Source organism: Neomonachus schauinslandi, chromosome 11 (assembly GCF_002201575.2).
Source record: "Neomonachus schauinslandi chromosome 11, ASM220157v2, whole genome shotgun sequence".
NCBI lineage: Eukaryota > Metazoa > Chordata > Mammalia > Carnivora > Phocidae > Neomonachus > Neomonachus schauinslandi.
This window is the reverse complement of record NC_058413.1, coordinates 57,597,327-57,608,484: the sequence shown is the minus strand read 5'-3', so window position 1 is coordinate 57,608,484 and position 11,158 is coordinate 57,597,327. Positions and strand designations below refer to the sequence as shown.

At 49.7% G+C, this 11,158-nt stretch overlaps 1 protein-coding gene across 1 annotated transcript; it reads left to right on the top strand.

Annotated features, from left to right (window-relative positions):
* The first annotated feature begins 7,304 nt into the window (after window positions 1-7,304).
* KCTD21 (potassium channel tetramerization domain containing 21) lies at window positions 7,305-8,087 on the top strand. Its single transcript, XM_021704726.1, has one exon. The coding sequence runs from the start codon at window positions 7,305-7,307 to the stop codon at window positions 8,085-8,087; it is 783 nt and encodes a 260-aa protein (XP_021560401.1).
* The last annotated feature ends 3,071 nt before the right edge of the window (window positions 8,088-11,158 follow it).

Genomic DNA, 11,158 nt, shown 5'->3' with positions numbered 1-11,158 from the left:
TGCTGAGCAGGGAGCCCGATGCAGGACTCGATCCCGGGACTCCAGGATCATGACCCGAGCCGAAGGCAGTCGCTCAACCAACCGAGCCACCCAGGTGCCCCTCCAGCTGTGTGATCTTAAGCAGCTATCTTCACTACTCTGTGCTTCAGTTTTATAACCCTAACAATTGGGATGATACTCATACCTACCTCAGCATCAGTATGGTATTTTAATGAAACAATCTATAGGAAAATGCCTCACATAGCTCTGGGCATGTGCTCGTTTCTCAGGAAATGTTGATTCTCTATGCCCTGGTCTTTATGTAGGTCAGAATCAAATTGAGATGGCAGGTGTAAGAGCACCTGGTAAGAGGTGGGGGGGCACAAGTGCCAGATCTCTCCAACGGCCTTTGTTCATAGCACAGACTTTGCCTAGGACCCTGGCTTTGCCACTGTTTGGGACAAGTTCCCTCCCTCTTAGAACCTGAAGTTCTCATCTGTAAAGTTGGAGATAATACTTTCCTTGAAGGAGCATTATGGGACTTAAATGAGCTAGTATGTGTAACACACTAGTGTAGGTATGATACAGAGCAGGTACTTAGCGAGCAGTAGTTGTGTCCTTCATGAGTACTGCAAGGACAGGTAGGTGCCAGAACAGAGTTGTGTTTTGTTGTTGTTGTTTTTAAGATTTATTTATTAATTAGAGAATACAAGCAGGGGGAGAGGCAGAGGGAGAGGGAGAAGCAGACTCCCCACTGAGCTGGAAGCCCAATGTGGGGCTCTATCCCAGGACTTGGAGATCGTGACCCGAGCCGAAGGCAGATGCTTCAACCATCTGAGCCACCTAGGCGCCCCTAGGACAGAGTTTTAAAGTAGGACTCTAATGTGTTGGCTGTCTTTCCTTACAGGACATCTGCTTTCAAACAATTACATTTTCTATGGCACAGAAAGGTAGAGGTTGCACCTGGGTGATTTTCAGGCCCCAGACTGGAATTGCCCTTTACATGGGACCAGGCTGGGCCTCAGGAACCCCTCTCATTTGGGCCACAGACCCATTTCAGGGAGGACAGAATTCCAGCAGCAACTCCAAGTCCCCAGGCCTCCTGGCCTTCCCAACCCAGTCAGACGGTCTGACAATTAGCATGGCATAATTTACTGGTTTGACACCATTTGTTTTCTCCACGAGGGAAACAGGGCTGATCTTCTTGGTTCTTTTCAAGTCGAGAGGCAGACTTGGAAAGTCTCCTGCTTCAGAAAAAATTACTCATTCAGAAGCAGTGGTGTGATTTCTTTTATCTATTTCCTGGTTCAGTTTGCATTCTCATCCATCTTTTTTAAGATTTTATTTATTTATTTATTTATTTTTAAGATTTTATTTATTTATTTGAGAGAGAGAGACAGAGAGAGAGAGCATGAGAGAGGGGAGGGTCGGGAGGGTCAGAGGGAGAAGCAGACTCCCTGCTGAGCAGGGACCCCGATGCGGGACTCGATCCCGGGACTCCAGGATCATGACCTGAGCCGAAGGCAGTCGCTCAACCGACTGAGCCACCCAGGCGCCCCTCTCATCCATCTATTCTAATCTGGCTTTGAAAAACCTGGCTTTTGTGTTCTCATGTTTGATCATTAGACATCGTCCGCTGCTATTGAAATAGAAGGGCTTGGGCCTCTCAGTGGACCTGCCCTGTGTCAGCCATGGAGGCGCTCTAGGTCATCCTTGGGTCCTGTCCCCACGTCCTTCGATGGGAGTGGGCAGAGTGCAGGCTGGCAGCGGACCAGCCATCCGAGACCACCTACTGACTGGTCTGGACTGAGAACAAGGGAGTGGGCGTCTCTTACTCACGTTGAGACCCGGTGATGGGAAGGAGGAATGATCAGAGGTGTTGGACCCACACAGAACTGGATTTGGATCCCAGGTCCTCCACTGACTTTTAAACTTTCTGAACCTCGGTTTCCTCATCTGTCGAATGGAGGTAATAACAGTCTCTTATCTCATAGGGTGCTTGTGAAGACATCGAATGAGAGAATGCATGTCCAGCATTTAGCACAATGGTATCATCATCTGTACTTTTCTATATATTTTTATTACAAGTAAATAAAATACTACCAAGTGTTACATGAAGCTCCTCACGTAGTGAGAGCAGGAGGTGTGCACTGAGTAAGTGGTAGCTATCTTGCCAAGCAAGCCACAGGGCAGTGTTTCTAAGGCTGCTTTGGAGATTCTCAAACTTGTTTGAAGCTATTACAGCCTTTTGTCACTATTACAACTCTTTGCAGCCTGAGTGGGCCAAGGATGGGCTCTCCGCTAGCTGGCTGTGTGTCCTGAGCAAGTCACCAGTCTCTTTGAGTCCCACTTTCCTACTTGCCAAATGGAAAATGATGCTTACTTTTAGGGTTGCTATAAGAGGCTGGTGAGTGTAAAGGCCTTGGATGTAGTAAAACACTCAGTAAATGTTCATTCCTACCCTGTCCCAGCCCCTCCCTGCTGCCCGCCCCCCCCCCAATCCCCATGTCACCAGCACCCACTGTGTGCTAGGCAGTGCCCCTGCAGGGACATGAGATGTGTCATTGCTCTCGAGATCACAACCTAGGCAGTGGTTCTCAAAAATATTTTTTATCACAACCCCCAGTATGAAAATATACTTTACTTTATATCACGATCCAGTTCATACACCAACAAACTGAAACCAAAGTTTCCCAACAATATATGTAGCTGGTCACAACCCACTGTATAGATTTCATGACATAAATACGCTCTTGATCCTTTTTCCAGTTTATGAATTCATTTACATATAGTAAAATTCACCCTTTTGAGGTCTACAGTTACATGAATTTTTAGAACCTTTAACAGTCACTTGACTACGCCCACATCAAGACCTAGACTGTTTCCATCACTCCAAAATATTCCCTCTTGCCTCTTTGTAGCCAGTCTCTTCCCCAATCCAGGCCCGAGCAATCACAGCTCTGATGTCTGTCTCTACAGTCTTGCCTTTTTCAGAATGTTATGTAAATAGGATCACCTACCATGTAACCTTTTGAGGCTGGCTTCTTTTACTTCATGAAACTTCTGAGACTCCTCAGTCGCGGTGTATGTCAGGAGCGAGTCCCTTTGTATTGCTGAGACATTCCATCATACCATCATATGGTTGTACCACAGTTTGTTTACCATTTCCATTTCCAGGTTTGGGCAGTTATGAATAAAGCTGCTAGAATTACCCAGGGACAGTTTTGCATGGACGTACATCTTCATTTCTCTGGGCACATAACTAGGAGTGGGATTGCTGGGTCATGTGGAAACCGAATGCCAAATTGGCTTCCACAGTGGTTGTACCACGTCGCCTTTTCACCAGCAACGCGTGCGTGTGTCCATTGCTCTGTGAAGTCAGCAGCATTTGGTGTTGTCAGATTTTTTATTGTAGCCATTTTAATAGGCATATAGTGGTATCTATTTGTGGTTTTAATTTTCATGTCCCTCATGACTACTGCTTTTGAGCATTTTTCATGTGATTATTTGTCTATATGTCTTCTTTGGTGAAGTGTTTGTTCAGATCGTCTGCCCATTTTTTTCATTGGGTTGTGTGTTTTCTTCTGAGTTTTGAGAGTTCTTTATATATTCTGGTTAACAGTCCTTTATTAGATCTGTGTTCTGCAAATATTTTCTCCCAGTTTGTCTTATTTTCATTTTCTTAACAGTGTTTTTTGAAATGAAATTTTTCCTTTGGATGAAGTCTTGTTTGTCATTTTTTTTTTTTTTAATGGTTTGTGCCTTTTGGGTCCCAGCCAAGAAATCTTTGCCTAACCCAAAGTCACAAAGGTTTTCTCCTGGAAGTTTTAAAGTTTTCTAAAGATTTTACATTTAGGCCTATGATCTGTTTAGAGTTAATTTTTTCTACATGGTCCAAGATACGGGTTGAGCTTCTTTTTTTGCATGTGGATGTCCAGTGATCTGCATCTTGATAAAGCCAGGGAGGAGGGCCATGACCATAACATGATAGATTGGTGGGCACTGCCAGGGGGACTGTGCAAAGGGCCAGCAAGCCCCAAGAGGAGAGCTGTTAAACTAGTTGAGATCTGGGGACAGCCTTACAGAGGCAGTGACTCCTAGGTGGAGCCTTAAAAGTTGACAGAAGAGAAGGTGGTGTAGGGAGAGCAAAGGCGGGGCAGGTGACAGTGTGAGGATGTGCGCAGGGGTGTCTGGAGTGCCTGAGCATAGAGTGGGGGAGGGGCTGGAGGTGAGCTTGGAAGGGGAAGGTGGTGTGGGCAGTCAGTAGTACTTCACAAAAACCAAAATGGAAGGTGGACAGAAAGAAGGCAGGGTGCCAAATGAGGATGGAAGGAAGGTGGCGGTGTGGTCAGAGTTCTGGGAGTAGCTTTAGGGATGGGTTTGAGGAGACAGAGTAAGAAAATTTTTAGGGATGAGGAGTCAGAGCTGCCTCCCAGGTCTTGGGCTCAGGTAGTTGGGTGGCCGGGAAGAGTTCACTGTGGGTCTGGGGGAAGAGGAATTCTGCGTTAGGCCTTCTGGTACCCGTGGGACATCCAGGTGGACATGTCCAGGAGACCGCTGAGTGCACCCAGGGGGCTGTAGCTCAGTGAGGATGGTTCATCCCCAGCTGACCACGAAGCAGACTCACGAAGCTGAGCGCCCCAGAGGTGGCCAGTTACTCTCTTCACGTGTAATGGTGCCTTCTACCCCGGGGCCTTTGCATGTGTGATGGTGGACGCAGTGGTGCTGCCCCTAGAAAATAGGCGCTTGAAGGAGCTCTGTGACTTGTGGGCATGGGGAGAATACCACAGAGAGCACCCTAGACTGGGGGCAGGGGTGGTCAGGAACCTGGCATCTAAGCATTGGCCGGCGCAGCCCTCTCCCCAGATGACGACAGGGAGCTGCACGGCTGGGGGGCAGAGGCAGGACGGCAGGTGCTCTGCTGCTTTTGCAAGCAGAGAAAGAGGAGTTTGGGTACCCACCCAAGAGCCCCCAGATATGCCCTGTGGCTCCTGTCTCCCCACCCCCAGTGCTCTGCGCTCTTCAGCACTAATGTACAGAGGAGATATGGGGTCTGTGGCCCACAGAACCATCAGGAAAGACAGCCCAGCCTCTCTAATGCCTGAGTCTGCTCTTTCCATGGAACTGAGCCACTTCACAGAGCCTGGGCCTTAAATCAAGGAGAAAGAGACTGAAAATTAAAATATGCAAATTACCTTCTAGAAAGAAAGGGAGATTCTGGAATGAGGAAGGGGGTGGCCCTGGCTCCTGGGTCCATATCCTGCCTGGGCCCTCTGGAGAGAGAACTGACAAGACTCAGCTCCGGCTCCGAGCCAAAGCACCTCCCCCCAGCTGCAGGTCTCCACACAGCAGGCACCCCTCCCCCAGCCCCTCGCCCCACCCCTTGTGTTGGATTTCCCCACTGTCTCGCAGCCCATCTGCTCCAGGCTCCTGCTGCCGATTTTGCAACTTCATCATGGCTTGTTTCTCTTCAGACACTCCAAGTGGTTAATGCCTTTCTGCAATATCAAGATGCCCCATGAGATGGGGACGGAATCATGAAGCGACCCCCCAGACAGTTGGGTGGGGCAGCTCTATCCACCAGCATGGCCTCCATCTTCTGGCAAGAATCTCCATCCTCTGGAGTAAAGGGGTCTTGGTGCAGCCAGCCTCAGAAGGCAGGCATAGTGAGGGTGAGAAGTGCTCTGGCCTGCTCACTTTGGGGGAAGTCCTGCCTCAGACCTCTCTTTTCCCATCTGGACAGTAAGCATGCCAGGATTCATTCCTGACCTACTCCCATTCCATCCCCCTTGTCACTGCACCCTCACTACCTCTTGTCTGGGTGTCCTCGCCAGCTGGGCTCTTCTCGAGGGTGGCCATTTCTTCTCTGTGCCCCTCGGGCCCAGCATCAGGGAAGGATTGCTTAATCTGTTCCACAGGTGGGATCATGTGGGAAGCTAAGAGGGGACATCCCCTACTTTCTAGAACCTTAAAGAAAAGTTAGACTCCAAGACTTCAGGTTGAAGGAGACTCACCAGCCTTAGATGCTGGAAGCTTTGTTAAAGATCTGGTAAAGGGTGCTCAGTGCAGAGCCCCACGTTTGCACTGAAACGTAAAGGTTTCAGAGGAAACTAAGGTGCCATCGTGATGGGAAAGGGCAGGCCACCAGGAGCCAAGAGCATCTTCATAGCAAGGTTACAGGAGGATGAGAGTCCAAGAAAGGGTGTCAGAGTCCAGAGGGCTGAGTGGCCTATTGTAAGCCTGGGAGATAGATGGAAATGGCACTAAGCATGACTAGTCATTATAAATGCATTGGGATAGAAAAATAATAAGGCCTCATTGGTACAGCAGTAGGAGTGCTGGGCTTGAAGACATAAATCTCAGAGCATCTGCTAGGTACTTAGAATGTACCAGTGTTTGGCTAGTAAGCATTTACATATTTTTCTCTCTCATATAAAGGGACCTGGGTTTGAATCCTGGCATGGCCCTTCACGTCTCAGCATGGGGAGTGAATCCTGGCAGTGTTCCTCATCTGCACGATAGGGACGGATGGTGGTATTATCTGTGTCAAAAGATGTATGACCGTTATGTAAACAAATGTGTGTACAAGCAGGTAACAGAGCATCCAGTCCAAGCACATTTTCTTTCATTCCTGAGAACAGTGGTTCTCTGGTCTTAACTGAACATTTAGAATCACCAAGGGTGCTTTTAGACAAATACCAATGCTGGGATATTAAAGACCAATTACAACAATCTCTGGAGGGTAGGACCCATGCTTTGTTTTTTCATTTTCTTTTTTAACTCCCTAGTTAACCTAATATGCTTTAGATAGTGTGGTAATTATCAACCATCCATTTGTTCATCAAGTATTAATTCGTTCCAACCTCTAGGACTGCAGGCTTGATCTACAATAAGGAGTTGAGAACTATGCATACATAGATGTTAGGGACTGAATGCTTGTGTCCCCCCAAGCTCCTATGTTGAAATCCTCATCTCCAGTGTGATGGTATGAGGAGGTAGGACCTTTGGGAGGTGATTAGGCTATGAGGGTTGAGCCCTCATGAACAGCATTAGTGCCTTTATAAAAGAGACTCCATAGAGCTCTCTTGCCCCTTCTCTTACATGAGGACACGGCAAGAAGATGGCCCTTCCCAGACACCAAATCTGCCTACACCTTAATCTTGGGCTTTCCAGCCTCCAGAACTGTGAGAGATAAATGCTTAAGCCAACTGGTCTATGGTATTCTTTTATACCAGCCCCAACAGACTAAGACCCCAGATAGGGTTGGATAATTTCTCACTTTTCTCCCTGCCCAGGACTACTTTCCAGCAGCCTAGCCTCCTGCCATGTCAGACCCCATCACACTGAACGTCGGGGGGAAGCTCTACACGACCTCACTGGCAACCTTGACCAGCTTCCCTGACTCCATGCTGGGCGCCATGTTCAGTGGGAAGATGCCCACCAAGAGGGACAGCCAGGGTAACTGCTTCATCGACCGTGATGGCAAAGTGTTCCGCTACATCCTCAACTTCCTGCGGACCTCCCACTTGGACTTGCCAGAGGACTTCCAGGAGATGGGCCTGCTCCGAAGGGAGGCTGACTTCTACCAGGTGCAGCCCCTGATTGAGGCACTGCAGGAGAAGGAGGTGGAGCTCTCCAAGGCCGAGAAGAATGCCATGCTCAACATCACCCTGAACCAGCGTGTGCAGACAGTCCACTTCACCGTGCGGGAGGCACCTCAGATCTACAGCCTCTCCTCCTCCAGCATGGAGGTCTTCAACGCCAACATCTTCAGTACCTCTTGCCTCTTCCTCAAGCTCCTGGGCTCCAAGCTCTTCTACTGCTCCAATGGCAATCTCTCCTCCATCACCAGCCACCTGCAGGACCCCAACCACCTGACTCTGGACTGGGTGGCCAATGTGGAGGGCCTGCCAGAGGAGGAGTACACCAAGCAGAACCTCAAGAGGCTCTGGGTGGTGCCAGCCAACAAGCAGATCAACAGCTTCCAGGTCTTTGTGGAAGAGGTGCTGAAAATCGCTCTGAGTGATGGCTTCTGCATCGATTCTTCTCACCCACACGCCGTGGATTTTATGAACAATAAGATTATTCGATTAATACGGTACAGGTAAAAGGACCCCAGCAGCACTGGAGGGGGGTGCTCCCAAGAAGCTCCATGTCAGCCAAGATCTTGGAGAGTGCCTCGCCAGTGGTGGGAGGCAGGGCGCTACACTAATCTGTATTAATCACGTAGCAGGACTTGATTCCCCCCACAATGCAGTCTCCCTATAGGAATCCATGTGTCCTCTCAGCGGAGCCACCTTTTTCCTTGCCACTTTGAGCTAGAGATGGGCTGTTTGTCGCTGTTTGTCATGACAAGCGAAGTGTCTGCCAGTGTGTCCGAAAGGCCACAGGAGGGCTTGCTGGCTACAGAGGAATGGTGGGTTCTTCACAGGCACCAGCTCTCTCTGTACCACTAGGCAGTGCCTCCCTGAGCCCTCTGAGAAAGGAGGCCCCCTTCAGTTCCCCAGGACGTAAAGTCACCAGAAGAGTCCCACCTCGCCTGCTCCTCTGTCCCGAGGATGCGCCCGGAACCTTGGACTTGTTCGCCCAGGGGCAGCCATGTTTGGCCGGCTTGGAAGTGCAGTAGGAGCTGCGTTTTTGGCCCCCACTGTGGCAGGGAGAGATTTGAGCTGTGGCATGGCCTAGACGGGTGAGTGTCCAGGCAGGGTTCAGAAGATGGCGATATCCCTCTTGACTGGGCCAAATGTAGACATTTGGGGATTTCTCATTTCAGAAATGAGCTGCTGTCCCTGTGAAGATTTTGAAGTATCTGGAGCCAGTGCAATGAAAGGCATTTCATAATGTGGATTGCTATGTGATTTTTGTATTCCTTTCCCACAAGAATTTGAAGTATCATCGAAACAGGTCATTTTAAACAAATAATATTATGGACTCTCAGGGTTGGAAAATAATCCAATGGTCGCTTCGTCCTCCCCGGCCTGCAGCACAACCCAGCCCATTTGGGGCTGAGTGCCTCTCCCTAGCACCTTCCAGTGATCACATATCCCTGCTTGCATACTTCCAGCAACAGGAAGTTCGTCATGCCCAGGGCAGTCCCTGCCATGGTTGGCCAGTGCTGGCTGTTAAAAAGCCCTTCCTTACATAGAAACCAAAATCTATCCTTTGACTCCCATTTTCTAGTCTTGGTTCTAGACCCTCCTTCGCACCCAAATGTGTATTTTCTCTTTCAAAATAGTCACCCTTATTAAGAAGCCAGACACTTATCCTAATAATATTTTACTTGGCATTAGGATTCCCCCTGGGATTTGTCTTCAGAACCAAGGTCAGCCCCCGGCCATCCCTTGTAAGCCCCATTTTGTGATAGTTTTGTTTGTCACCCCCATTCCACCCGCCTTCTCACCAGCCGTGGCTCCGCATAACTTTTGACCACCTCCTGTTGGAGGATGCAGATTTACCACCCCAAAAAAGTGTTGCCAGAGGAAGGAGACCAGGGGCTCGCAGGGCAGTGTGTAGCAAGGAGCCCGGGAGTGGGCTGAACCATAGCCCTGCTCTTGGAGGAAGTGTCCAGCCCCTTCAACACTGCTCTGTAAGAAGTGACCTTCCCCTGTGGTACTGTTTCTGGTTATAACCAGCCCGTGGACCTTGTTGGGGGAGGGTCTAGGGCAAGACACACCAAGCCCCACTCCCCAGGAGGTGATGAATAGTGCAGGCCTCAAAACTGCCCATGATGATTCATCCCTGGAGTGTGGCCTTAGAAGTCCCACAATCTTCCCCATTGGGCAGGGGCCCTCAGACAAAACCAGGGAAGCCTAGTGACACAGTCCCCCACAGGAGATGGGCTGAGGAAGGGGCTTCCCGTAGTTACACCCTGGGAGTAGGGAGCCGGTATGCTGGGCCATGGGCAAAGCCACCTCTGCTAGGGAATAAAGGCCTTTTCCCCCTACAGTGGGACCCAGGAGTCTCTGACAACTGTCCCAGGCCACCAGGCCAATGGTACTCGAGAAGGTCACTCAGGAGAACCTGGGTCAGAACAGACAGCAGAAGCTGTGACCACAACAAAACAGTTTAAGGAAGAAATCTTGTAAATCACCGCTTGCCCCTTCTTCCTCCATAAAAAGTCCCTCTCTCCATCTTTTCGGTGCTTCTTAATTCACGCAGCTTGACGTTAGAGAAAGTAAAGGATCTGTGAAGCCACTAATGTGCTGTGTGACTTTGTGCAAGTCACTCACCTCACTGAGCCACCTCCATTTCTTCGTCTGTGAAATGGGCATAACAGTAATACATAACCCTACCTACCTCACAGGGCTGTTGTGAGGATCAAATGAAATAATGTATGTGAGAATACATTCTACATGATAAATGGTGTTGCTCTTTTGTGTCTGCTTATAAGGGGAAAAAAACCCTGGCCTTGGAAACAAGCTGACCTGAATCTGAATTCTGGCTCCATCACTTGCTGTGTGACCTGGGACCAGTCACCGAGCCACTCTGATTTGTTTCCTCCTGGGGTAACAACCCCACCTTCCAGTGTTATGAGACTTACATGAGCTGGTGGCTGTGAAAATTCCTAGCTAGGCCTAGGAACTCCGTAAAAGCTTGCTCCTTCAGGATGTAATCGTGATGCACCGCCGTGCAGGGAGCATCTCAAGAGTACAATTCAGCAGGCCTGTCTGGAGCACTTGGTGTGAGCCCTGAGGATGCAAACGGCCACAAATAAGTTCAATCTGGAAAAGGCTTAGAGGATCACAAAATGCGCTGTGGGAACTTGGGGAAAGCAACCTCAATTCTCACAAAGGGCTTGATGGACGGCCAAGTTGGGCCTTGAAGTGTAGGTTGGGTTGTGACAGAGCTAAGCAGGGTACCATGGGCACCGGAAACAGCACAAGCAGAGACCTGGGAGGCAGGCAGGAAGGGGGAGCCCTCACACTGAGCTCCCAGCACTGGTGGAGTGACAGGTGGTGCATCGAGCACACTGTGCACGCCTCTCCGGCGAGTGCAGCCATCTGCCTGGCAAACCAGAGGCAGAACACGGAGTGGTACAGGTGGACCATCCCAGAGGACCAGGGAGCTGGAGTGAGCGTGCCCTGGGAGGCAGGGATGTGCATCTTGTGAGCCCTTCCCTGCCCCGAACAAGACCTCATGGTGATCATCCATCTCAAGTAGACTCAGTTTAGCCTTGTGC

Coding starts and splice junctions, on each gene's coding strand:
- KCTD21 (XM_021704726.1), top strand. CDS start 7,305: ATGTCAGACCCCATCACACTGAACGTCGGGGGGAAGCTCTACACGACC.